This window comes from Poecilia mexicana, unplaced genomic scaffold (assembly GCF_051168715.1).
Source record: "Poecilia mexicana isolate PSO_F unplaced genomic scaffold, ASM5116871v1 scaffold_7, whole genome shotgun sequence".
Lineage (NCBI taxonomy): Eukaryota > Metazoa > Chordata > Actinopteri > Cyprinodontiformes > Poeciliidae > Poecilia > Poecilia mexicana.
The window spans coordinates 12,904,349-12,931,443 of NW_028263376.1; the positions used below are offsets into that span (position 1 = coordinate 12,904,349).

A 27,095-nucleotide genomic window follows, 5' to 3' on the forward strand; every position below is an offset into this window, starting at 1 on the left:
GTCACTCTTCTTGTGGTGAACCAGATTTATTACAGTTGTCGACGACTTTTATACAATGTTCAGGACTTCCCCATCAAAAAATGAAATGCATAAACAGAACACAGTAAACCTATTTGATGCTTAATTAACCCAACAGAGTGTAATCTGTGCCATTTTCGTTACATGTAGGAAAGCCGTGTGATGGAGACAAAAAGGCTGGCATCCCTTCTTCTCAGTCGTGGACTCTTCTTGTTAGCTTGAGACACAGTGAGTAATTCAATAAGTCAAGTATTCATTTATTACTTTCCTTTTCAATCACGGGGCATTTTTTTTTAACTTCCCCATCCACCTCCACACCGAGAGAGAGCGAGAGAGAGAGAGAGAGAGAGAGAGAGAGAGAGAGAGACAGAGAGAGAGAGAGAAAAAGAAAGTAATACCAGTTCTGCAACTTCCATCTGTGGCAGCGCTTTTGTCTTACTGCAGCTTAATTACAAAATATTGTTGCCGTTTTCTGTAAAGATTACTCACTGTGGGAGGCCCTACCTAATTTGGACCGGAGGGTTTGTCACAGAAAATGATACGATGCAACTGGGCTTCCAGTATTAGATTTCCGCTTTTAGCCTCCTTGACATTTCAAGCTGCATGAACTAATACATCTGTTATTTGTTGATCATTTGATTATTAACATACTTCACAAACCAAATCAGCTGCCCTGCTGGAGATGCAGATATAGCTCTGCAGACTGTCTGGGTTTTTTGTTTTTTTTTTTTTTTTCCCCTCGCGCACAAACAAATGCTCTCGCGCAAAGATGCAGGATTCTGCCCACGGTGAAAAAGGAAAGCAAGAGAAGGAAAGAGAGGGAGAGAGAGAGAGAGAGAAAGAGTGGAGAAAAACATTTATCTTCTCTCTCCCCTCCCCTCCTTCTCTGAGCATATGAGCACTCTGACACCGGCATGGAACAAAGCCCGTCATCACATTCTAATCTCAAATTTCAGGGCTTTTATTTCACCCAAATGCCACCCTGCCGGCCTTGTGAATTATTGACAGACTGACACCAATGCAAAAGGACACATAAAAGAGGCTAAAAGCATCGGCCCTGGAAGAGCTTGTCCTCTCCTATTGCCATCAGCAAGGGGAGCGACTCGAAAAAATGCTTCGCAGGAAACTCACCGTAACTTTGAGACCGATGCAACATCTGCTGTCTGACCAGCGGACGTGCAGCTTTGGTCTGAATCCGTACGGTTACGGTGACGCTGCGGCAGAGCTGCTAATTGGCTGATCAGATCATTTAAATTAAAAGTAAGAAGTCACATAAGCTTAGTATTAAACAGGCGCTTTAAGAGTTGTTGTGATTTTGCTATCACTTCTATTATTTCTCCTCTCGGAGAGACGTCACTACGCGAGGCTCGGCGTGATCAAAAGTAAACTGTGGGAAGCCTTTCAGTCACCAGCCACACTGATATCTGTCAGCTGTGGATTCTCTCAACACCCACGCCTACTCCCTATTCTGATCAACATTAAAATGTAACAAAGGGGAAGTGGAAACGGAAGGGGAAGGCGGATAGAAATCACATGGTGTCGGTGGGGACGTTCGTAGAGAAACAAGTCGAGATGACAAGTGAGCGTTTATGTTTTTTTTTTTTTGTTTTTTTTTTGTGCTTTCTGCTCTTCGGCTAATCAACCTCGCTCTCGTTGCTGGCCCCCTCGGGCCGCCTCAGTTTGTCCACCTGTTCGTTAATCTGTCCGTCTCCACCTCGTCGATCCTCCGTCTGGATGCTCAGAGCTTCCTCCTCCTCCTCCTCCTCTTCTACGTGGCTGACATCATCCTCTTCGTCTTCCTCCTTCTTCTCCTCCTCACCCTGCACCTCCATGCGCACCTGGTCTAGCGGCGGAGTCGTTTGGGCGTCGCCGTTCATACCGTGGGCTCCATCTGGGCCCCCCAGCGCTTCCTGGGGGCTCTGGTGTCCGTCTTTGACTGGGGAGGAGTTGGCGGACTCGTTGCTGACGGGGGAGATGTCGCTGCTGCTGTTGGTGTGGTTAACGGATGGCGAGCCGACTCCTGACGGCGACTTCAGGGGAATCTGCCACGACGGGATCTTTGGAATGGCAGGAGTGGAAGGAAACTGTCTCCTGTGGGGGGTTAAAAACAGGAACAGAGTCAGCCTTAAAGACACCTTTGTCATAAAAAAAAACTCGGTTTTTATATTAGATTATCAATGAAAGGTGGGCAGCGGCAGCCACAAAACCCTTACAGCTTCTAAACACAATTACTACCACTTGAATTTTGTCACATTTTTCCAGGTTGCAACCACAAATTTCAATGCGTCTTATTGGGATTTTATCTTACAGAACAACTCTCTTAAGTGGATGTAAAACAACACATGGGTTTCAAAAATATTCAAAGAGAGGCATGCATTTGTATTCTTCACTCTCCTTTACTCTGATGTCTCAAAATAAAAACTTATAGCACCACTTAGAGCAGTCACTGAAGAAGCAGAGAAAGGGTCCATGGAAGGTTAGGAAAATCTGCTGACAGGAGAGGCGTTAGCCATGCACTCTACAAATCTGGCCATCACAAGAGTGGCAAGAAGAAAATCATCAAGTGTTTTTAAAATATAAGAGTGATAGAAAGGTTCATTTTAGCAGTTTTTCTGTGTATCGTCATGCAAATCCACATAGACGTCCCACAACAGATTGAAGTTTGCAGAATACGGATTAATTCAAGGGGATGAATACTTCTGCAAGGAACTGTACATTTTAACATGCAATTCTTAAGTACTTTTCATAATTACGACGGAGTATTTTCCCGCTGTAATAGCCAGATGTTCGCGACACCTGGTAAAGTTTATTTGTCTCCAATTACACAGAATGAGGTTTTTAAGATCAAAAAGACGCTGCAGTTCGGAGACTATTTGGATTGGCAGAAAAGAAAGGTAACAAGTTTTAGAGACAGATGGCGAGTCTTTATTTTATGATTCAAGTCTTTGGAAAGAAAATTACGGCAAGAGTTGGGATGAAGTCAGGAAAGCAAATGACAAAAGGATTATTACTGATTAAAATTTAGGAGAGGAGGGGAACAAAACATGCTCAACCAGACAGTTCTGAAGCAAATTATGTCCTTGCTGGTTTTTCTGATGTACACTCTAACTTCAAGGCCTCATTACAGACGGGGATACATAACCATGCATGCTAATCGACCCAACTGAGCTGGACTATGTCTGATTAAGAGTAAAAACGTAGGAAGGCTAAACAGAATACAGAACTTTTTTTTTTTTTTTTTACATCACAAGAATAAGATCACAATAAAGTTAATTATTAGTGTGTGTTTTTTACTAAAAGAAGCAAAACTTAACTGCTAATTGTTCTAAGTTGATGTTGGTAATTTTCTCTCCTGCATTAGACACTTTAACACTGAGATCCGTCAACTGAATGCTGCAGTATGCGTGAAGTAAAAAAAAAACAAAAAAACAATGTAATCAACTGAGGGACGTTGCGTTCCTAAGGTGTATGCATTTGTGGAAAACGTTCAGAGCGTTATCAGAAATCCATCACCTCAAAGTGGCATTTGCCTCATGGCGCTTCTGTTCTTGGAATTTCTTTCTGAAATTTAAACTCAGCCCTGCAGCGAAAACACACACATGTTGACTTGAAAACCTGTTCCAGACACGCACCGCTTCTTGCTGATTTGGAGGCAACTTGGCGTTAAGTATGTACAGTGAATGCCAAGGTAGGTCCGAATTTGATCACTTAAGTTTATTTTTTTATTCAGTCTCCTGATCTCTCAGTGAAAGACATTTCTCGAGGATTTATTTATTTTTTAAATATGTCTTTTTTTTTTTATCTCTGTTGTTCTAGATGCTATCTTGCAGGCCTTTTTTGACAATCAACACACACCTGCTTTAGTAGAATGAATTTATGGTGAGCTCCCTTGTATTATCTATTTTGAGGAGTAGCTAATAGAAATGTGAGAAGTTAAGAAAAGGAATTTATATGCACAGAGAAAGGTAAAAAAGGACAAAATGTGCAGTGAGTGTGGGTAAAAATGCCTTGTTGCAGTCAGAGCAGAGGAGAAATGGCAGTCTGTTTGGAGATAACAGAAGACATCAGTAGCTCAAATATTTGTTACCACCAACGTATGAGCCTCACCATCTTACCAGCCTTACCCATGCTGATAAATAAAAACATACCAACTACGGGTGTCAGCCAAAAAATTAGTATTGGATTATATCTACGATAAGTACAGTGATGGACTCACTCTGCTCAAGAATTTCACACCAGCATTTCTATTCAGAAGGCCGCTGGTATCCCACACACAGACCTACTGGTTTATAATAAACATGTCAGTTGTACTCATAACTATTACTGTTGACCATAGTTCTCTATTTGAGTAGTATCACTTGATCAAGCCTTTGATAACATTCCACATTGCAAAATAAGTAAAAAAAAAAACCAAACGTAAGTCTGATTCATCTCGATCTCGTATCGGGTCAATATTGGCATCGGCCGATACATATAACTGGATTATCGGTATTGTATCGGTAGTAAAAATGTATCAGGACACTTCTGATTTCAACTGTTGAAATTGAGTCACCATGTCAACAGAAGCTTGAAGCTGATGCTCAGAGTTTTGCCAATTACTTGTTAAAATACAGAACCACAATTTGTAGTTCTCCTTTACGTTTTAAATTTTTAGAAAAATGCAGTGATGTTTTTACATAGAAATCACAAAGTGCAGTGTTACACTTCATCAAGCACACAGTTCAAATGGACTGCATTACAGAAATCAAAAAGGCCACAAGCAATGTGTCCTTACCCTTCCAACACAAAAATGCACACACACACACACCTGAAGGGTGTTTCATGTGACAGCGGTCTGGATAACTTTGTTACCTGCTGAGCAGTAAGCCCTTCAAAGAGGCAATCTCAGCCTTTAGCTCTCCAACTGTTTGGTTGTCCAGGATGCGGTTGGTTGAGGATGATGTCTGTAGGAGAAGCCCCAGAGAGACACACACAACTGTCAGTGACACAGAAACACACACACGTACTGGTCAGGTCACATGTACGGTCACGGCACAAAGTCCCTACACTGCAGGCCCCTTTAACAGTTCAACCACATGAAATATTTAGACCTTATTTAGTGAAAGGACGGGGTAAGTAAACAAATATGGCAAATGCAAATGCTAAAAGCCACACGTTTTCCTGTAGTCAAGACATGAGTCACCATAACAACTTAGCAACAGCCTGCTGGTGGGGGTGACAGGCAGGAGGGCAAACATATCCACTTCACCCACCTTACTGAAGTCAGGAAGTCCTGTGAGAGCGAATCGCCTGTTTTTACATAATTTTCCATATTGCACAGAAAAGATTAGGTCAGTGTGCAGTGTTTTGGATAATGACAATCGGGGAACAATGGGCACATTCATGAAGACAGGCCAAAGCACAACAGTGTGTTTTGTTCTTTTTCTCTTTTATCAAAGGATTGAGTTGTCACGCACAGACAAATGCATTGGTGTAGCTTTGAAATGCTACAGGGTATTATGGAAAGGTATTTGAATGGCAAATTACTGTTGAAAATCTGATGCTGAATTTTCGTTTTTTTTTTTTTTTTTTTTTTGGTGAAGGAAAGACTTGTACCTTAATTACAAAAAGAAGCAAACAAAATGAAAGTTTTTACAAAAGCCTGAGGAGAAAAGTGATTTTTTTAAAAGCAAATTTACTACGAGCAGCTCTAAAACATGCCAGATTACTGATTGATAATTATGGCAGATACAGGATAAGAAAGGTGAGACCTGTTTTTGAGGAGTCTTATAAAGTCTGTCAAGAGACTGCTTGATTTGAAAATGCTGCAGAGTTTCTTAGAATCTCAAAAGTATTCACTCACTCTAAAGGGAACTGAAGGCTTAGAGATCAAATGAACGGTCATGAATCAATGTTTCTAATGTTAACCTATGACTTGACTTTGAGGAACACGAAAGGCAAAACTCGGGTGCTCTTAAGTGCATCACACGGACACTTTGTGGTTTATGTGTGCCGTGTCCATCTCCATCTGCAGTAAAAGAAAAATGTCTTGAAAAGGAGCCATCATATGCGAGCTACGCAGACCCTTAAATTATATATTTTCAAACATGACAAACATGAAAAACATCTGAGCATTGTCAGTCAGAAGACCAAAGAGCAAGTGACATAAACACTCTCCCCACACCTGGAAAAGGCCAAGCTAATTAGGAAGTTCAATAAAACCTCGACTCTGAAGGTGTTGCAACCACTGAGCGCCCTTGAGAATCAGGGGTTTTGCTCTTTGGAGCGCTTCGGATACAGCGTCCCATATTTCATTGAAACAACAATCCCCACACATGACAACAACATCACAAAAGCAAACTGAAGGCTAAATGTAGATAGGATAGCTCTAACATGATGCATGGACAGCTACTGCCACAGAATCTTATGTGACCATAACTGTGGATTTCCTAATGTGCAGCATATGGCTTGTAGATTGTGCCAATTGAGAGCAGTGGTCATAACGCATTAGTCATAGATGTATAATCCCAATCTTGCCCTTTAGGTCCCAAAAAGTACTACGCATATGAACTTTTGCTGGTAATGCTAACTGTGCTAATCATGCTAATTGCTGAAATAAGATAATGAATTTAAAATGTCCTTTCTGCATTTCATTTGCTTTGAAATAGCAGTAAAATATGCATAACTGCAAAGCTGTGTAGCACTGACTGCTCTTTGTCTCACACAGTGTGACGTCACCCATGGTTCTAATATAAGTAATTACTGATCAAGCGTAATATGAAAGTCGGGTATCGTTTTTGGACACCTTTTAGCCACAACCGGGAGGATTTTACTGTATTTGTAGATTTTCTGTGATGTATAGAAGCACATCTCTATGTCTTTGCTCTCATTTCAAATATCATTTTTGTTTTTCTTCTTATTTTTACAGCAAACATTTTATTTGTTTAATGTTTATTGTATTAAAAAATTAACACATTTGTGTCTTTTCTTAAAGAAAAAAAAACAAATAAGCTAAAATCCTCATCAGCAATTCAAAGTTTCAAAATCTGATTGAAGCATCTCTATTTTGTACATATTTCCAAAATCGTTCTCAGCAGTCAAACAATTATTCCAATACAACTATTCAAAAACAGACACTCATTCATTTAACTGAAAGCAGTGAGATGACTTTATCAGGCAAAACATTTGTGAAACCATGAATTGGATAGCTGCTTTTCCTTGGCACTCTCAAAAAAAAAAGGACAAACATATACAGGAACCAGTCGACAGGCCGATGAGACCAGGAGGAATTAGAAGGAGTAGACGAGGGAAAAAGTGGGATAAAAGAAAAGTAAAAGCTGTAATTAAGACTCTCCTGACTCACCAGAGGAAGCTTGTTAGGAAGCGTGGACCCCCTATCGAGGGGAGAGGGATAACTTGGACTCTTTCGCTTGTAATTAAATCTAAGAGAAATTAATTGAATCACATCTGAAAGGGATCAGACTCATTTACGGCGGATGGAGGGAGGCAGAGGAGGAGAAGTGAAGACGAACGATAGGAGTTTTTCTCTTTTTTAGGGGAGGGGGGGCTCTTATCGGCTCCTAAACCTCTCCGATAAGGAGCTGTGTTTCTAGAGGTGGTGCATTGGAGGCCTGCTAAAGACACTCTTATTACAGCCGTCACCTCATTAGAACCATCTTAATCCCTCGCCTCCCCACGGCACCCGTATAATAAGGCTCAATTCTGCTTCTCCCTCTTTTTTTTTTTTTCCCTTAAAAAAAAAAATTAATAGCTTTAAAAGGCAGAGGAAAAGAAAAGTGAGGAAAAGAAAAGTGGCCAAGGCACAGAATCACTTTAGGGTTTCTAAAAAGAAATAAAATATGACCATTTCTATATGTTTATGCCACCCGGCATAGGAAAAGAAGGCTCTCAAGTAGACATATTAACCACCATCTACATTTATAATGTGCATTATCTACAGAGCAGCACCATATAATATCTCACATCAAGACTTGTCACACAACACTAACTCTGACATATGTCTTATTAAGTCTGAAGAAACCTAATTAAATGTTGGGCCAAGACTGGATTTCAGCTCAGAGATACATTATGTCAGCATGGATACACACACATTGTGTTAGGATCATGTGCTAAGTGCACTAGGTGCTTGGCTAAAGGCTGAGAGAGTTGGGGTATCGGTGACTGCAGAAGATTGACAAACGTTGACTTTAAAAGGCCCATCTAAAGTGTCGACAAGTATCCGCTTTAGTGTGAAATTTGTGACGTTTAAACAACTGCAGATCACAACGTTTCAACCGCTGCAGTTGCTAAGGAGACTGTAAAGCACCTCTTACGAGAGGCTCCTGAGGATATTCATTGCTATAATTTGCTTACTCATGATTACTTATGATTTTACTGAAAATGTTGATTCATTATGGTGCATTTATATGTCATAACTGAACAATTTATTTTTCCTGGGTTTTTTTCTTTTATACATTTATTTGATTAACTCCCCCCCCCTACTTGTTAGTTTTCAACTTGTGAAACTTGAATGTTGCATTTTTTTCCCACTGTCACCACATGTTTGTTCAAAATTCAGGACTGCTATAAAGTCACTGTTGTGATGCTTTTTTTTTTTTTTAAATCACCTGGGATTAAATGACCAACTTGATCTACTGCGATGGATTATCATTCCGAATGAATAAATGACTCCGACTACATCATAATCTGACTATATGATTGGGTTGATCTGAACTGAATCTGGACAAAAAAGGGTTCCACGTAATCGTCTGATAAAATGGTTCGATTGCCTTGTCGTGAATTGTTATGCTGAAATGTTACAATGAAATGTTACACTTCCTCATTCCTGATTAAATTTAATAGATTTACACTAAATTTGTATAGTTTTATAACTTATGGCTAAAACAGATACAAACTATGAACTCTTTCATTTCAAACAGCAAAAGGAAATATTAAAAATAATTTAAAAAAAAACAAATTTAAATCTGTCTTTTCTCTCTGTTCCTGGGACTTTTGCAAAAAAAAGTTACAGCTACAGGGTGGCGAACATAAACTCTTACGCATCTTATAAAAAGCATCATGCATGAACAAATAATTGCTAAACAAATGAGCCAACCTCCCACCCCTCCAAAAACAAAGAAAACCCACATACTATCAGAGAGCTGCAGCCTATTAAATCATCAACCACCAACGTGCGGCCAGGCTGTGTGTTTTTACTGAGTAAATACTGTTCACAGCAAGGCTCCCCCCGTACTGGTTTAAAAGCCTTGTAACTAATATGTCTCGGGTGGGTGCCTGGGTGTGATAGGGGTCGGCCTCTTTCTGCTGGTTAACTAAGTGCTTCGGGGGAGAAAAAAAAAAAGGGAAAAAGAAGAAAAAACTATATTTTATGAGCATGGAGAGAAGAAAATAGCAGCAACTCCAGCAGCATCCAAGGATGGCAGCACATCTGGCTAAATGAAGATAAATGCCTTTGGACTATTAGCAGCAAGATAAGATCTTTAACAAGCCTTGTTTAAGAGAGTCTGAAGGCAAATTAATTCACAGTTGTTCCGCTGGCAGACAGTATGTTTTTGTGCAACACATGTATATTTATGATGGAATTAGTTTCATATGGAGTTCCCCAGAGGAGTGTTTTTGAGTAGAAACACTGGTACAGTGCAATTGATTTCGCTCTATTTATGCTCTTTCCCACTGGCACTTCATCTTGTGTAAGCAAGGAGGCGTTTTCTAATCTTCTGTGTAGTATCCACTAATAAAGAGAACGATCAGTGAGTTGAGACAGCAGGGCAAACACAGTTAGCACGCAGATTTGTAATGATAATGGGGTAGAAATGGACTTGGCTGTGTAACATCAGAGATGGATCTTCCTAAGGCAAATCTATCTGCAACACTTGTGTGGTGTGCAGAGATGGAGAGGTTTGTTCTAGTGCCTGGTAAGAGATGTGTAAAAGATCTTGGAAATTAATTCATCTTCCGTTGGAGAAATATGTCCTGTGACGGACTGGGGACTTGTGTCCAGGGTGTTGTCCTCCGCCCAATGATTGCTGGTGGTGGGCACAATTGTAGAAACCCTCGTTGCAGCCACTTTGCACAGTTTCCTTTTGCCAGTAGAGATCCAGAGTGATTGAAGGAATATCAAGAAATGACCAAGATGTGATAGAAAACCCCCCTTTTTTTCCCCAGGGATGCTGCCTAACATCTAGTGGTTGTGTCATTAGTGCATAATGATTATCATGGAGATTTTGGTTAATTTTCTTATTGTCTTGCTCTGTTAACTATAATGGTGGCAGCATAAATGGGTCATCATTGTTTAGTTCAATGGCCAGTAGCTGAAAGAAATGGGCCTGGGTGCCACGTAATTTTTATGTACCAATGAACAAAAAAGTTAAGGATTATTACCTACAGACAATGATCTACAAAAAAAATATATGTATTTAAAAAAATGTTCAGTTAAATCATCTTTAAAAGGGGTTGCACCAAAAATTGTTTTTTTTTTAATTAAAGCTAAATATTTTTAACATAACATCATAAAATATAGTTTTTTCTTAACATTCTCAATAGAATAATACACTCAAAGTTGGATTTTTAAAAATGTTTTAGGGTGAGAATATACTGCTTCGGTACAAGATGCATTCAAGCTTTTCACACATATTTACCAGAGGTGAGATGTTTTTTTTTTTTTTTGTTGTTGTTTTTAGCATCTGTACAGCAGCATGTCCTCACAGAAACCTAAGTGAGAAAACAGCTCAGTCTGGAAATGTGCTGCATCAGCCTGTGTTCTCCGGGTGAGCGTATGCGCGGACATGAGTCCTTCTGTCTAAACTCACGTCCGTAATGACGTCCCCCCGGCTTTGGGGACAGTGGAGCCACACCGCAAGCGAGCGGTTTCAAGCTATGAGAAATGTTTACTTAGCAGCTGAGGAAACAGAAGTCTCCATGTGTTTTGGGTTAAAGGCACATTTCCGCGTTGAGAGGTATAATTGCTAAGCGTGGCGCACTTTAAGCAGCACAGTGGAGCGAAACCCTGAAAGCCACAAACGGTGAATGATAAGTAGCTCCCCAGCTCCAACATGTGTTTCTCATCAAACATCGCGGACCTGAAAACAATTTCCCAATTTCCCTCATGGCCTGAGACAACAGAGGGCCTCGTGCCGACTCACAAGGAAAATTTAAGATCAACACTATGACTATAAAGCAGGGTTTATGATTTGTTTAATGGGTGTTTTGATGGGAAATATACTTTTTATACACTGCTGCTGTCCAACAAGGCACTCATAGTAAATGAAGTGCACTTTTTAATCCAATCTGTGATTTAGGGATGACAAATGAAAGAGAAACACTGTTATTTTCTGCCGGAGGGAAACTCATTGTTTAAATTGGACTTTTGTCTGACTGTGGAAGTAGCTTCAACAGTTCAGACCAGCATGGGGTCAAATTAGATCATCACCGCTTTCTGCCAGGCAGAGATACGCAGAACTCAGAACGGGGCAAAATGAGCTTTGATGAACGTCGTCCGGGGAAGAGATCCATACTTTTCTTCCTCATTTGTGCTGGAGCAGATGCACCCACATATGTTTTCCTGTGATATCCAGATGCTACAGTTATACACCCACGAGCTTAACAAGCTGTGGAGATAAAACATTGTCAAAGATTGTCTCTTTCAAGGCCATTTTTAGAGGCCCATGGATCATAAAGCGATTTATGAGAGGTGGTAATAAAAACCTAGCAACATCTCATCTCTACACATGTTTTAAAAACAATCACTCAGGTGGATTCACTGAAACACTTAGCATCCTCAGTAGATTTTAGAGAATGGCCTATAAAAATCAAGAAGGTATGGTTAAAGATTATGGTTTCATGATGAGATCCACCTTAAGTTTTTTTGTGGCCTCTGTTCTGATGATATACAATATAATAACCCTGTCTGTTTTGGGTACTTGTGACTCAAACAGTATAAAGGATTTTAGCACTGAGAGGCCCCGAGACAGCTCGTCTCTCTCATCATCAATCTTAAGCGTTAAGATTGATGATGAGAGAATCTGCAGTGTTTTGTGTATTGATGAACTGGAGGTTTTGTGAAGTTGTATCATGTTCCTGTTTTTTTTAACCAGTTATGAGAGGTTTGATACATACTGAGTGTACTGAGAAGCTGAGTCTGAAAAAAAAAAGTGTTAACTCAAAACTAAATATAATCCTTGAAGTGCAGAAAACCTACAAAATCTTAAAGGTTTCAAACATTCAGTTGTTTTCTGAAAGCCAAATGTATGAAAAGTTCAATCTTTTGAGACATGGGCACAAAACTATATACATCCCTCCTTAAAGCTGCAGTAGGTTAATTTTATTAAAAAAACATTTTTTTTAACTTATTTGTTGAAACTATCACTATGTCGCAACAGTATAATACGAGACAGAAAATCTGTGAAAAAAAAAAATCAAACTTCTGCCTACTCCATCTGCAGAAATATGATGCTTGGTCAGAAACAAGCAGGGGGAAGGCCTTAGCGCTGTCAATCACCCTCGTGCATATGCTGCTCACACCCTCCTCCTCATATATATAAATAAACATGTGTTTATAAAAGTTAGATACTGAAGCTTTAGATGGGTTGCAATGTAACATAGAATCTTTCTAATGCTAATATGTTAAATACATTATAAGAAAACACACATAAAAGGACAGCCTGGGCACTCTTAGTTTCCCAAAGAGCTTCAATGTAGGAAACATGGATGAGTTTAGTGAAAGTCAACATATGAAAAGGTTGGATTGCTCCAGACCCACTAAAAACAGGTTCCCCAGAATGAGACATTTGGTTAAGGAACAGAACAACCCAAAGCTTAAGACTGGAAACACTTTAGTGAGTCAGCATCCAGATGTTACCATCACTAATTTGGTGGCTGTTCAGTTACACTCTGATCCCTGAGTTTGATGTTCCATATGAACGCCATTCGTGTTCGGCAACATGTTCACTTTTTTTTTTTCTTTCCCACTAATTTCTCAATTTTGGAAACGGAAATTAATATTATAGATGTTAGAAGCTGGCCTAAAGACATATTTTATATCAGATTTTATGTGCTTGAACTCAACAAACTTTCCGACTGTAAACTCAATGATGCCTTAAATATTTGAGATGCCAAAAAAAAAAAAAAATGGCCCACTGTACCTCTGCTGCAGATAGTTCTTGAGAGAGTTCCTGGATCTTCTGCTGCTGCTGGACCAGGAGCTCCTGGATATGGACCAGGGTTTGCTGTAGCTGGGTGACTGTGGGAAAACGAGTAGAATGAGGGCAAAGACATCGGAAAAGAAATTTTATTTTCCTTAGAGAGCTGACGAGGCTTAATTTGTGTCACCGATCAAGGCCGCACTCCAAGAATTGTAATCACAGCTAATACCCTGTAACTTTAGTTGCATCTTTTTGTTCTGAGGCGTCGGGGTAGAAGGTGGGAAAGAGGGGCTTCACGTAGGACGGAGGTATTAATCTCTAGTGTCTGAACTTAAATTAAATAACAGTCTCTAACCTTCCATTATCCATCCAGACACTGCCTTCTAATGCATCTTAAATCCTCAAACGATCAACAAAGAAAAAAAAACAAAAAAAACAAGGCTTTCATTTTGGAGGAGGCTGCCAGACAAAATGTCCCTCCTAATCCTAATAAATATTGTTCTTTTTCCATTGACTTTGAAGATTGAATTAGTTCAAGTGTTGGTGTTGGACGAAGGTGTATGATTTCAAATAACACCGGGTATTTTTTTTTTGTGTGCGTGTGTGTGTGTGTGTGTGTGTGTGTGTGTGTGTGTGCGCCCCCTGCTTCCAGTCACGCATGTATTACCAAACAATGCATTAAGTTTCCCTGAGCTGATTATATTACAGAAAACCAATAAACATTCATATAAATCATGGGCGTGTAAAGTGTTAAATCAAGCCTAATAGGATTAACATCAACAGATATTGTGGTGGTCCACTGCTGAGGTTGTCAGGCCATGGTTAAAAGCCCGAGCTGTAGTCGGCTGGGCTGGATGTAAAGTACCCTCCCCTCTCACACCAACCTCTGACAAAAAGACAGAGGCACGCTTGAGAGCTGCACCTCTTTTAAAAGAGTAAACCAGGGAAAAAAATATTTGATCTTTCAGAGAGACTAGTATCTTGTAGTGACACCTGTGTTTAAACTGGCGGAGCTGTATCAATAAGGGCGGGGAGTCGAAATGTTTCATCTTTTCGGGCGTGCAGGAACAGAATACGAGTTCAAGCAGAAAAGTTGGGTTAGACCAGAGACCAAATGTGCAAATAATTAAGAGTTTCTCCCTCATGTCGCGAGCCAGCGCACGACTGACGTTTCTGGGGAAAGCAATAAAAATTAAATGGCGGTTATCCCTGCTTAAAAAGGTGTCACTATGACAGGGTGTGTGCTCTAAACCAAGAGGAGACGTATAAGTGTTTGAATTCACCACACCACAGAACGGCTTATCCAGATGTGGGGGTTGCTCTGGCAGCCTGTGAAGCGACGCCGGTGAAGTACCACTGGATTCGGTCTGTACTGAGAAAAAAATAAAAAATTGTTGAGCAATGAATCCTCTCAGACTTCTGTGCTCAGTTTGTTGGGCCACTGCTATCGCTCCACTGTGCATTCACACGTGGGAAAACGTATCATTAAATTGCCTGGTGACACCGACAGATTATGCACAAACACCCACAATTTGACCAACAAGGACAGAGTCGTTTCCAAGTCCCTGAAAAATGTCCTGGCAGGTTTAGTCAGCACAAACTGTTATCCACACGGGTCTGAAGCGTAAAATCTTGCTAGGTTGTCTGAGTGACTGTCAAAGTTTGTCTAACATGAATAATCCTAATTTGCCTCTTCAGTGATCCAGAGAGCTTTAGTCTGCTAGTGAGTTAGCAGAAATAAACGAATGAACTAGACCACAGCAGCGTCAGCCTGTTTTTGAGTAAAGTGCTGTTTTACTGTTTAAGTCTTTAGACTCCATCTAAATAGCTCTAAAACAAATAGACCAGTCAAACACGGGACTGAATTATTCTACTCTAAACTGAGATTACTTCAAAAACACTGTTTAAGTCATGCAAAACATTTTATTATTATTATTTATTTATTTATTTATTTTAATAAAGAGGTAATTCAGTCCGTTATATTGCAATTCAGTGTAAACATTGTTGCAGCTTCAATGTTTGACCTGCTCTTGAATGTGTCAAATGACATCACCAGATATGGGTGGTATCTACTTCCACTAACTTTAGTAACTTTTTTGAAAAAACGACTGAGTAGTTTAACTGCCCCACACTTTTTACTTTTACCAAACAATATCACTACAAACTATCACTACTTTCACTTCAGTAAAAATTCTGGATACTGTACTCACTGCAAGTAACTTCAATGAATGAAGAGCCAACCTGTTCTAACCAAAACTACGTGAGATACAGACACACCTACAGTTTTTCAAGTGAGACCTCTTGTTTATGCACAGGCTTTGCTGTTTTAAAGTTACACTCACTGCAAATACCAACAGAATGTGCCCAAATACAACAGAAATGGATTTAAACACAAATCATTGACTAATCATTTATTTGTGATGTACTTAGTTGTGTTGATCTGCTCAACAAACCCAAAGAAACCTTTCTCATTGCCGTTTTATGCCATTTCTTTAACAACAAAATGACCACTTCAATCAAACAGTTCACAGCCCAACTCTTCGCTCGTCTCATGAAAAAATCTGGCTTCTTTCTGCTCAGGTACTCGTCAAAAAATGCACAAGTTCTTCCTCTGTGATATCGCCGATTTGAAGCCAAGAATATTAATAAAGTCAACGACTTTGGCCAGGCATGAATCAGAAGGAGACAGTAGCTGGGACGTGTGAGTGCACATGTGCATGTGAGAGAATGCGAGGGGCTTGCAGCTGCTGCGAGGAGGCTGCGCATTGTGTATTCAGTAAATTATTCAGTAAATACCTCGCTATAATGTACACTACATATGTCCGGGCCTGTCTCTGTCTTAAATGGCCAGCTGGTCACCAATATGGCTCCCACCAACAAAGAGTGCCCAAACAGCCACGCAATTCCATTACAGCCTATCCGCGCTGAAGGAGCTCCAAGATCCATTCATTAATTGTCCGTGTGAAGTTGTAGGCAAATCATAATGGGAGTCAAGGCCCTTTACTCCTAGCCGGGGCTGGTGAGAAAGACTAATGTGGTCCCCATTCAAAAGGATACATCACCTCATTGCGCCTGGCACTAGAGAAATACATGAACTTTAACAAAAGGGGGGTTCAAGCAATTGGCAGCAGCGAAGCAGTCGGTCGCTATTACTCAGTGCAGCGATGAGAGAGAAAGCAAGAGGGAGAGGAAGACAAAGGGGAAGCAGGGGGGAGAAAACTCTCAGTGTAATTGCAACCCCTCTCCCCAACTGTTAACTACAACAGTCATTAACTACGATAGCAGCTTGGCTACTGCAGTCATAGCAAATTAGTTCTACACGCTGGCTGAAGAAAAGACCAATGTTTTTTTTTTTTTTTTCTTCTTCTTTTCATTGGAGTCTCACTTTCTCGCTGGCAAAACATGAGAACACTCCATTCCCTGTAATCCTGCCCTCGCTGACAAACTGAGTAGGGCGTTCCATGCTGGCAAATCTCCAAAAACCGATAAGTAGTAGCAAGAATGGGCAGTGAAATAGCCAGGGGAAATGTGTTTGCATAGTTGGGAGAAAATGGCCATAAAACAGCACATATTTGTTAATCAGATTCAGGGAGACACACCTTGCACGCCATCTCACACAATTCCTGCCCCTCCGCCTTCCTAGAGCAGCCAGGAAACAATAGAACGGGTGTGACCGAATAAAACGATAACAGCCATAATTTCAACTGTGGTTTTTTTTAAAAAAAAATTTCCCCTTTTTCACATGAGATGGAAACGCAAATTCTACATTTGTTTTCATCTGAAGTTCAAGGGAATGTCCACCACACGTCTAAACAAATATCTGTTGGAAGTCTGTGGAAGTTTCCCACACGAGGGTACAAAGATAACATACAAAACACTGGTTGCTATGGAAATTTAAATGTGGTTGATTTTTATTATTACTACTGACAAATTATGACTGTATGTCTCCTATCCCAACATTTCTCTGTGTCCTATACTGAGTCTGTTAGCACTTTGCAAACATCTAAACTATCCACCATGTCTTCACATTTTGCTCCTAGACCATCTTGGCATTATTTTGGGTTGGTCTTCATTGTTCACTTCTGTCAGGTGTTCAAATGGACTTTCTTTATATTCCTTAAGGAAAGCCACTTCTGTTCCAAATCACCTTTTTTGAGCCAACAATAGTGTATTTGTGCTTCACTCCGCACAATATGCTGAATTTTGTTTTAGGTTTGGGCAGATAATTTATGAAAAGATGCCAAAGACAAAAGAGAAACCATCAGAAAGTTTGAAGAGCTAATTGTTCGAGATCATTTTCAATTATTGTTAAATTACAGCAGCATCTAGGCCCTTGAAGGCAAAATATAAAAAGAAAATTCAGCTGAGGTTTAAAGCATTTGCACTGTAATGCATCTCAGCTAATGTATCCTGAGGCCTCATCTCCCCACACTGGCCATAAATCTTGAACAACAAACCAACGAGAAAAACCAGAATACTTCAATTTACTGAGAGTCCTGTCCATCGCCTACACATTCAAATGCATATGTGGGATCGTTAAGAACCATCCATTGATTTAACGTCACCAGCACCATGACTAGTCTGCTATTTTGCTGAAAACAAAATACCCAATGTTCTTCCCCCCCCCCATATTTTCCTTCATATAACAAAAATAACAAAAACACAGCTACACGTCTACATGTGCACACAGTTTGCTTATCTTTCATTTCCTCTACAATTTATGAATTTACACCTAATGTCTGCACACTGTGAGTGTGTAAAACTGAACTGAAATTCTTTTTCATACAGTCTGCATACAGTTTTGGTAAATAAAGCTGATTCTAATACTTGTAAATATGCAACAGGGGTCAGTAGTCATCGCTATCAGTCGTTGGGAGAGAGACAAAGTACATCCTAGACAGTTTGCCAGTTTATGACATGCAGCATTACATTCTTTTCCCAAATCTCATTATCTAAGAAATGAATGACTAAAATCGAGTCAACTTTATTGATCCCAAAAGGAAAATAGGCTCGGTTGACCGACTCTTTCTTGCTAGATCTGACTGACCAGGCTTTCCAAACCTTAACATCTTGTTGAGTAATCTGTCATATTAAATTTCATTGTGCTATGGATATATTTTATTGCCTATGTCGAGGTAAACCAAAGTTCTAAAAAAAATTAAAGGTTTAAAACCACTAAAATTGTCTGCCAGACTGTCCTTATAGTCTAATGTTCTTTAATGGGATATCAGAGAAAATGTGGGAGATTTTTCCAGCTGCATGGAGCTCCAAGTAATTAGGGCTGCCACTTATACTGCTGCTGAGCCGGATGAAAGAGGGATTCAGACTTTTATTTTACCTAAGGAAAAACAATCTGGCTGTTTGGATATCTTCCTGTCCCGCCCAAAACCACTGACATTCGTGAGTTTTGAGCTAACAGATCTGTCTGTACTTTGTTAGCCCAGCAAAAGACAAACAGTCTAATCACTCAACAAAAGAACCACTGGAGTTCTACTAGATTCACCAGATTATTCCATGGTTTGTTTAGGTCTATGTATCAAAATTAAAATGTGAAAAAAGTTAGTCTTAAAGGTAACATTATTGTAATTTAACATTGAATATTTAGATATTTCAGAAAAACAAAATAGAAGCAGTTACATAACATAATACACATTAGGAAAAAACACCTTTGTGTAAGTTTGTGCAACATTAATGTCGAGCCATGCCTATTTATCTGCATTATCAAAACCCTGAACTTGACTGCGATGTTGAAAAGCCGGGGTTTGATCAAGTTTCGGTTGTGTGACTAGGCATGCCTAATTTGTTCAGTCAATATCCTGTTTTAAACATTAAACAAACCATTTTCCCTCACAACAGAGCAACAAGGAAGGCCATTCTAGCGCTGTCACGGCACTGAACTTAAGCTTGCTTTGACTATCTTCAAAGGTTTTGCATAAATGAAACGCGATATTGCCATGACAATTGAAACACAACAGCCTTCGCCTGCCTCAGACAGTTTTGCTCCTAACCCACCTAAATGAACCGGGGACCGGTATGAATCACGTGAAAACACACTTCAGCTTAACACTACCGCTAACAAGACCTAAGTTTCTCAGAGTGCATCTCTCATTTACGCCTCCCTGGATTTTTAATTATACTGACAAAGAGCTGGAAAAGCAGTTCTCTCCCCTCATCTCTCTCTCCCCCCCCCGTCTGACAGCCAGGTTGAGATTCCTCACCTGTCCAACACGGGAGCCGCACCTGTCACCGTGCACTTAATCACACTGGGGCCAGTGCTGAGCCCAGATACCACACAGTGCCGAGCTGCACACACAAATCCCGGAAAAAAAAAAAAAGCAAACACACACACGCGCACACACACAAAATTAAAATGAACTTTCAGCCCACCTACAGGGGAGAGGGTGGCTGACAATGATGGCGACGGAGGTTTCGGATGGGGGGTGAGGTTGCTGCGAGGACGGGGTGGCGGGTGGGTGGTGAATGAAGGGGGGGGGGGGGTGGAGAGGTTGAGAAAAGTTGTCATTTCCCAACTCCTCATTAATATTCCGAGGTTAAGAGCTTTTCAGCGAAACGTAATTAATTGAGCCCGAGCCTGACAGTAAACAAGCAATTTCAAATTAAAGCGAAATGACAGCGGCGTCATTTGTTAAAAACGTGCGGGGCCCCCCGATTTTGGCGACAGATAAATGAGGGAAAATGTTAAGGAGGGAGAAAGTGATGAAGATATTAATCTTCACCTGTCTGTGTCAGCGTGCCACTCATTGCTGCAATGTTGCTTTCCATCCTCTGCAGATGCTTCTTGTCCTCTCGGCTCCCCATAATGAGGGGAAGGATGTATTTCTGCAATTAAAAGCATGGCACAGGATTACACTTCTCTCTGGTGGAAAGCAGAAGAAAGATGAGGAAAAAGACAAGGCCACCTCCATATGCTAGGTCAAAGAAGGCTTTGCTGATTGGATACAAAGCTGGTTGTCAAAGCTGCTATGTAACTTTGTGTGTTTTTCAACAGCAAAGAGTCAGAGCTGCTGTTAATGGTTGTTAATGAAGGTGGTTACATACATTTATTGTTCCAATCGTTAGTAAGTTTGAGCATCAATCAGAAATCTTAATAGATGATTATTCAATTAAGTAATTTGATAGGCAAATGAATAAAAAGGAAAATGGTTACAAATGGTGTACGAGTATCTTTCATCGCATGTCTGGAAAAACACATTGATGGAAATTGAAAATAGTAACCAACAGTATCAAGGCGATCATTTCTCTGCAGCAGCAAACACAAAAATGAATAATATCAATGTTGAATAGGCACAAGAAGGCATTTGTTAACCACTGTGAGGCCAACATTGTCTTATTTCTCCATTGAATCTGTTAACTCCTGAAAGTTTATACTATCTAGGGCTTACAAAAGTACTTGTGTGCCCTAAACTTTAAGCCAGGCACAACCATATGGGTTCTATTCTAATTTTTAGTATCAGATCAAAACAAAGTAGAGCAAAAATGCAATAAAAAAAAAATAGACAAATAAAAATCTGCATTTGCATTTAGTCCTCCCTGAGTCAATTTTATTAGTAGAAACACATTTCATTGAAATCATAACTGCAAGTTTTAAGTTTAGGCCAAAAAGTTTAATTTAAATTTAATTTTTGCTGTGTCCTCTGCAAATCTGCAAACCCCACTTCTTGTGGCTTTTTTTTATATTTTTTTTTTTAACAATTTCTTTCTTCTTGCTAATGCTGTATGAAGGGCAGCCTGTTGACAGCATGAATAATACTCATCTTAGTAACTGATTTCTGCAGCTTCCCCAGAGAAACTATAGATCACTTGGCTGCTTCCAATAAAGTTCTTTCTTTCTGGCATCTTGCTTTGACCAGATATCCTTGTCGATTAGTAGTTTTGTTAAACTCTCTCCTTTTCCTGATGATGAATTAAACAATGTTCCGTGAGACGATCAAAGTCTGAGAAATTGTTTTCTGAGCCGACCCCGATTTAAAAGCTCTATAACTTTCTCCCTGGTCTTTGTAACGCCATTTGTTTACTGACAAACAAACCTTTGAGGCCTTAAGAGGACAGCTAATTTATGCTGAAATGAAATTATTCACATACTATTCTGAAACCAGGTGGCTTCTGAAGAGAATTGGTTGCACTAGATTTTATTTAGGGGCATTAGCATAAGCAGAAAATGCAAACACAACAAAAATGTTCTGATTTTAGGTTGTGAAAACTGCTTAAAACCCATTTAGTATGTTTCTTCCACTTGACAATTATGCACCATTTTGTGTTGGTCTGACTGAGAGAATCTCTGTAAAAGACATTGAAGTGTAATTGTAATGTAAAAAAAAAAAAAAAGTGAAAACAAGATACGAAAGAGATACGGATACTTTTGCAAAGCAATTCACACACATAGTGGAGGAAAACAAATAACTCCCAGTTTCAGACCCTTTGCCAGGTTTTCTCTCCAACTCAAGAGGCAAGATGCCACACGGGTGCAAGTAATAAACACTTTTTCGAGAAAAAAAAAAAAGATTAAAAAGGTGTCAACACATGGTAATTAATGAGTGGGTTGCTGTGAGTGTGGTGTTTACAAGGCAGACCATAACATAAATAAAGTCTGCGCAGAATATTGGACATATGGTGCGACTGGCGCTACACTACAGTGACATGACAGCAACCTGTGCCATCCCACCAGGGATTCCCACCTACCAAACAAGGGAAGCATTTCTCCATGTCGGAATCTGTGGGCTGGGACTGTGTGTGCTTTCTTGCCTGAAGACACAGCAGATCAGGAATGTGCTCGTGCAGCCTTATGAAACTACTCTCTCTGCGGGGAGAGTAAACGATAGCAAAACGGCGTCTAAAGAAAACCTTGCTGCATGTGCCGTCTTACGTCCTCCGTTTCTCTCTCCAACACGCATAAAGTGGAGCTGCCTGTCATTTAGGTCAGAAACTACTGCTAGGGCTCCTGGCCTCTTTTAAAACTAGACTAATGGTTTCCACATGTCATTTAGAGTACAACCAACAAGCACTGTGGGATTAGTGTCACTGTGGACAAGGAACCTCATGAGCTCATGTTCAAGCCCAATAAAAATCAGGGGGTTTATTTTAGTCTGTAATATGTCCAAAAAAACAAGTTCTGTGCTGCGCTGGCAAATAGACTTTTCAAAGGAAAAATAAGAGGCTAGAATGAGATCATGCTCTGACGTCAAGCATGGTTACTTCAAAAACAAGACCGGAGTGATGCTGCGTGCTGCAGTGGCGCCTTCAGTTTGTCATAGACTGATGTGAACACATTTGAATGCAATATGAAGGAGAGGAGATACATGCAGTGTGGAGCCTGCTAATATGTTTGTCGAGCTTTTACTGTGATATGAAATTGAGGAAGGAAACGGCCATTATGCTGTGGTGGGACTTGCCTTGTAAAGCTGATGAAAGCCAAATGCGATGCCAACCATAATGATGGTGAGCGCTCCATAGTCTCTCCATCTGTAGCCTGCTGGAAATAAAATAAAAAATAGAAAAAAAAATAAATAAATAAAAAAATTTGGAAAAAAAAGAGATTAAACACTGATCTTTAGACACAACAAACTATGTTACATCTGAAATATAAGGACATATATAAAGTAATGATACTACACTCATATTTCATGAGCAACAACCAGGAAAAATATTTTCACATGAAAAGAAATGACATTTTTGCATTTTGTCACATTGGATCCACATACTGGTCTACATGAATGGCACGCTGTTTTCTACATTTCTGCAGTTTAATCCTAGCACATATGCATGGTTTTTGTGTGTTTTATGAATACGTCAGAGGTTTGCAGGAACATTAGTGAACAAATGGCATCCTGACAACCAACAAACCCAGCAGACAGGTCAGGAATAAAGTTTAAAGTAGATATAGGTAATAAAATGATCTTCCAAGTGTTCAACATGTCACAGAGCTCTGTTCCATCCACTATTTGAATATGGCATCGCTGAAAAACTACCAAGATATAGTAGTCTATCTAACTTAGGGCAAGGGGAGCATTAATCAGACAAGCAGTCAAGAGACTGTGCACAAATCCATGGCTCAAGTGTGAGAATCTGTCTACTGGAATTAGTTGTGAGATCAGGTCTGTATGGAGGAGTTATAAGAAGCAAGTGAAAAGAAATTTGTGGAAGAAGGATCTCTGGTTGGACAAAACCAAAAGTTAGCTTTTGCATTCAAAGATCAGTTTGCTAATCTGTGGAAGGCTGCAAATAGCCCTGAAAATACATTTACACAGTAAAACACGGTGGAGGCAGAATAATGCTGATGATAATAATGCTCTTCCTTCCTTCTGTCGGAACAGAGAAGCTGGTCAGAGATGATGGATGTCAAGTCTGTTAGCGAGTGGGAAAGAGCACTGGAGCATAGGATTACCTCCCATCAGCACAATAACCATAAGTAAATAGCCAAAGCTATCACAGGTTGGTTTAGATCAAAGAACATTCATGTGAGAATGGCTCAGTCAAAGTCCAGACAAAAATTCTATGAGAATCTGTGGGGAGATATGAAAGTTGATTTTATCAGATGCTCTCAAACTAATCTGATTGAACTTAAGCTTTATTCTGTTTTTTTGCAAAGGAAGGTGGGCAAAAATGTCAATACCAAGATGTGTAAAGCTGACACCGACGTACTCCAAAAGACTTCAGTTGTAGCCAAAAAAAAGTGATTCTACAAAGTACCGCTTGGAAGACACTTATAGATTGTATTTGTAACATTATGAACCATTTATCCTTCTACATTTATTTACTGTTTTTTCTTGGTCTATAAATTAAAATCCTTATCAAACTCAATAAGGACTGAATGACTGAAAAAGTCACCATCACCAAATAATAGAAAAGATTTGCAGCATGATTAAATGGAGTATCTGATAAACTGTGATTAGAATGAGATAATTTTTTTTAAGTATAAACAGTATTTGCACAGAAAGCACCTAAGATGAACAAAACCATAAAAGAGCGTTTATGTGCATTTTGAAGCTGACTGTCTTACTGAGTGACAGATGATGTGAAAGTGTGTCATTGTGCAAGCTGTCATCTGGGTAGGCCAACTGCCTGTCAAGGTGGAAATTCCCCACTTAAGAGAGGCATTCAACTGAAAATGTCACTAAACAACACGTCTGGAGGAAGCATGCGAGTTTTTCTTTTATTTACGCCAGCGAGGGAAAAATGAATACAAATTATTTGAGGCTAACCCCACTTGAAGCACACCATTGATATTCTATTACAAGTCTGATTTCACCTAATGGGTTATGTGGTGCATGTTTACTGGCTTGAAGTGAGTAAACTACATTGATCTTTTTGCCTTAGCACTTGTGATTTTACATGCAAATAAAACGGAGGACCCTCTCAGGCTGAAATGTATGGTATATTTCCAGGGTGAATGTCGTTTTATTTTCCCGCCTCAAGGGCATGTTTCACAGCTGCAGCGCCACTTGGTGAACCTCTAACCTTTCCCCATTGACATTTTTTATTTTTTTTTAAATCATCCATATGATAACCATATAAATTTGGGTCTTCATCAACATTAAAGCTGGGATAGACTGTCAGCCATCCCAGAATGCCAGGCTTATGAAAGGCCTGAAAGTCCTTGGGATGGGTTGTTGACCCTGATGATGCCTGAATGCATCACCAGGGCTCACCCATTGCTCTTACCCCCTTCTGCTTTAGGGCTTTTCATTCTTCCTTTGTCTTTCCCCCTTTCTTTCCCACTTCCACACTGCCACCTTCCTCTTTTTTATTTGGTCACTTAGGCTGTGAAACCGTGGACTCCATCCCCCGTTTTTCCAATCTCCTCTCAAATTTATTGGGTTCAGTGGAGGCCTTCCTGTCCTTCTACTGTGTGGAAATAGAGATCAGAGTATCCATTACTGCGACAGAGATGGATGCGGGTCCCTGTGCACCGTCCCCATAAGAAGGACATCAAAGGCAGGTAGCCCCCTCTTTTGAGCATGACCCCCCATACAAGACGACCAGCTCTCACCTCATTATGCAGCTCCCTTATAGCCGTTTTGATATAAAACCCCCCTACTACGGACGGAGAGCTGCGAGTCCCCCTAACTACATGGCCATCCCATCAACATCACTTTCATTACAAAACATGAGATGCCGGGGAGTCAAGGACAGTGTGGTAATAAATGAGGGTGGAATACATCTGGAATCATTGTCATATGGGTTAAACATTATGCGGACTTCATTCTGCATTGGGAAATCAGTGGACAGAGGATTCACAACCTCCTGAAGTAATAAAGATACAGGTTGTGGTGTAGGGTCTTGCCAGGCTGGGACCCCAACAGAAATGGAACGCTGTGCAACGCCATAAGCTTCATATGTGCGCTGTTATGTTGTATTTGTCTTTAAAATTAGGGTAAATTAATGAACTACATAACTTCAGTATATAAATTAAAGCTGAATGGGACATCTGTAACAGCAAATGAGCAGAAGAAAAAAAAAACTAACAAGTTTTGTAATTTGGGACAAAAACAAGTTGATTTAGTTGAAATGAGAAAGTGTACCTAAATATGAAAGTCACAAAAAAGACAGAGTTTTTAACTAGTTATAAATTGGTTAGGATCCAGTTGCAATGAGTCAGGCATTCTTAGGACAGCAGAGCTGTTTGGTCAAAGTTAAACAAGTTAGTTAAACCTATTGAATTAAAGAGAGCAAGTGATGTTCCATGTTCTTAACTGGAAATAGACCATTATTATTCATACCCCTTGTAGAGTTTGTTTAAAAATTCTTCTCATCCAACCAAGAAGTTAGTTTCTGATTAGAAACTAGACAGGCATCAAGTGATAAAACACTAAAAATGTAGTATTAATGCTGAATACATTTTTATTTTAAAAAGTGGCATATCAAAAATTATTAATACTCTTCCCAAAAATAAATGCAAAATCCACTTTGCCATCACCCCAACATTTAGTTCAACAGATTCAGTCAGGCCTTTTGCTGGGCCTCTCCGAAGCATCAATACCGCTTCTAGTCAGAGCAAACAGGTTGGTGAAATGTCAAATTTATGCTAAAGTTAAATCTGCTAGCAGTATGAACAATTTTGGTCTTCATTTCAGATTAATTAAATTCTCTTCAGCCACAGCAGCAAGTCATTCAATCTTGCTCTGCTTCTTTCCTCCTATACTGCAGCATCTGTCTAACGCACACACAGCAACAGGGTGGTAACCTCGCTGACTCGCTTATGGCAAGACATTGTAACATTTAGTAGTCTGGGACATTTAAAGAAAAAAAAAATCCAGTGCAATTCCTTCTACTTAAAATCAATATTCAGATATCCAGAATGGAGTTCCTGTCCATTGGAACAGCTTGTTCCAATAGACTTGGAACAGCTTGCTCAAGTAGCATTCTGAGACGTCACATTTCCCATTTGTGTGCGCTGGGATGGCAGGTGCACTGTTTAACAAGTACTTTGTTCCTCTCCACAATGAAGATTGTGAAGAGAGGATATTTAATTCTTACAAGAGGAAACAGCCACTACAGAGACATTCAAGTCAAATGGGAGTCAGAAATAGGTGAGTTTTTGATAAAATGCTAAAACAGCCTACCACACTTCCATCCTGCTCATGCAGAGCAGCGATAGCATGCAAAACGAGCAGCTGTCGTAACAGCGTGGTATTGTCCAGGAGATTTTGGTTTGCTGTCAAAAGAAGTGTAGTCTGAAGGTAATCTAAACCAAATGGTGTATTTTTTTTATTTTATTTTTGCTTTCCCTACACAATAGTCCCTTGTGCAATACTAATGTGAGAAGGTTGATAAAAGTTCAGGCAAACTGAATATTTTGATGTATGGTAAATTATGTTTTAATTTTTGCTTCTTCTTTTTTACTCCTTTTCTGTTGATTCCTTAGACCGTGTAATTAATTTAAAAAAAAAAATAAGAGATGTGAAGAACAAAAGAAATTGC

At 39.8% G+C, this 27,095-nt stretch overlaps 1 protein-coding gene across 3 annotated transcripts in view; it reads right to left on the reverse strand.

Annotated features, from left to right (window-relative positions):
- Positions 1 to 7: 7 nt before the first annotated feature.
- Positions 8 to 27,095, reverse strand: part of pex14 (peroxisomal biogenesis factor 14) — a 60,725-nt gene continuing 33,637 nt past the window's right edge. For 2 of the 3 annotated variants that reach the window (XM_014990574.2, XM_014990576.2), the window contains 5 exons: positions 22,568 to 22,644; positions 19,895 to 19,997; positions 13,158 to 13,255; positions 4,870 to 4,961; positions 8 to 2,109 (listed from right to left, as the gene is read on the reverse strand). In XM_014990574.2, coding sequence (XP_014846060.2) covers positions 1,653 to 2,109; positions 4,870 to 4,961; positions 13,158 to 13,255; positions 19,895 to 19,997; positions 22,568 to 22,644 — 827 coding nt within the window. In that variant the 3' untranslated portion in view covers positions 8 to 1,652. Of the gene's footprint in view, positions 2,110 to 4,869; positions 4,962 to 13,157; positions 13,256 to 19,894; positions 19,998 to 22,567; positions 22,648 to 27,095 lie in introns of all 3 variants that reach the window. The other variant, XM_014990573.2, reaches the window with a different exon arrangement.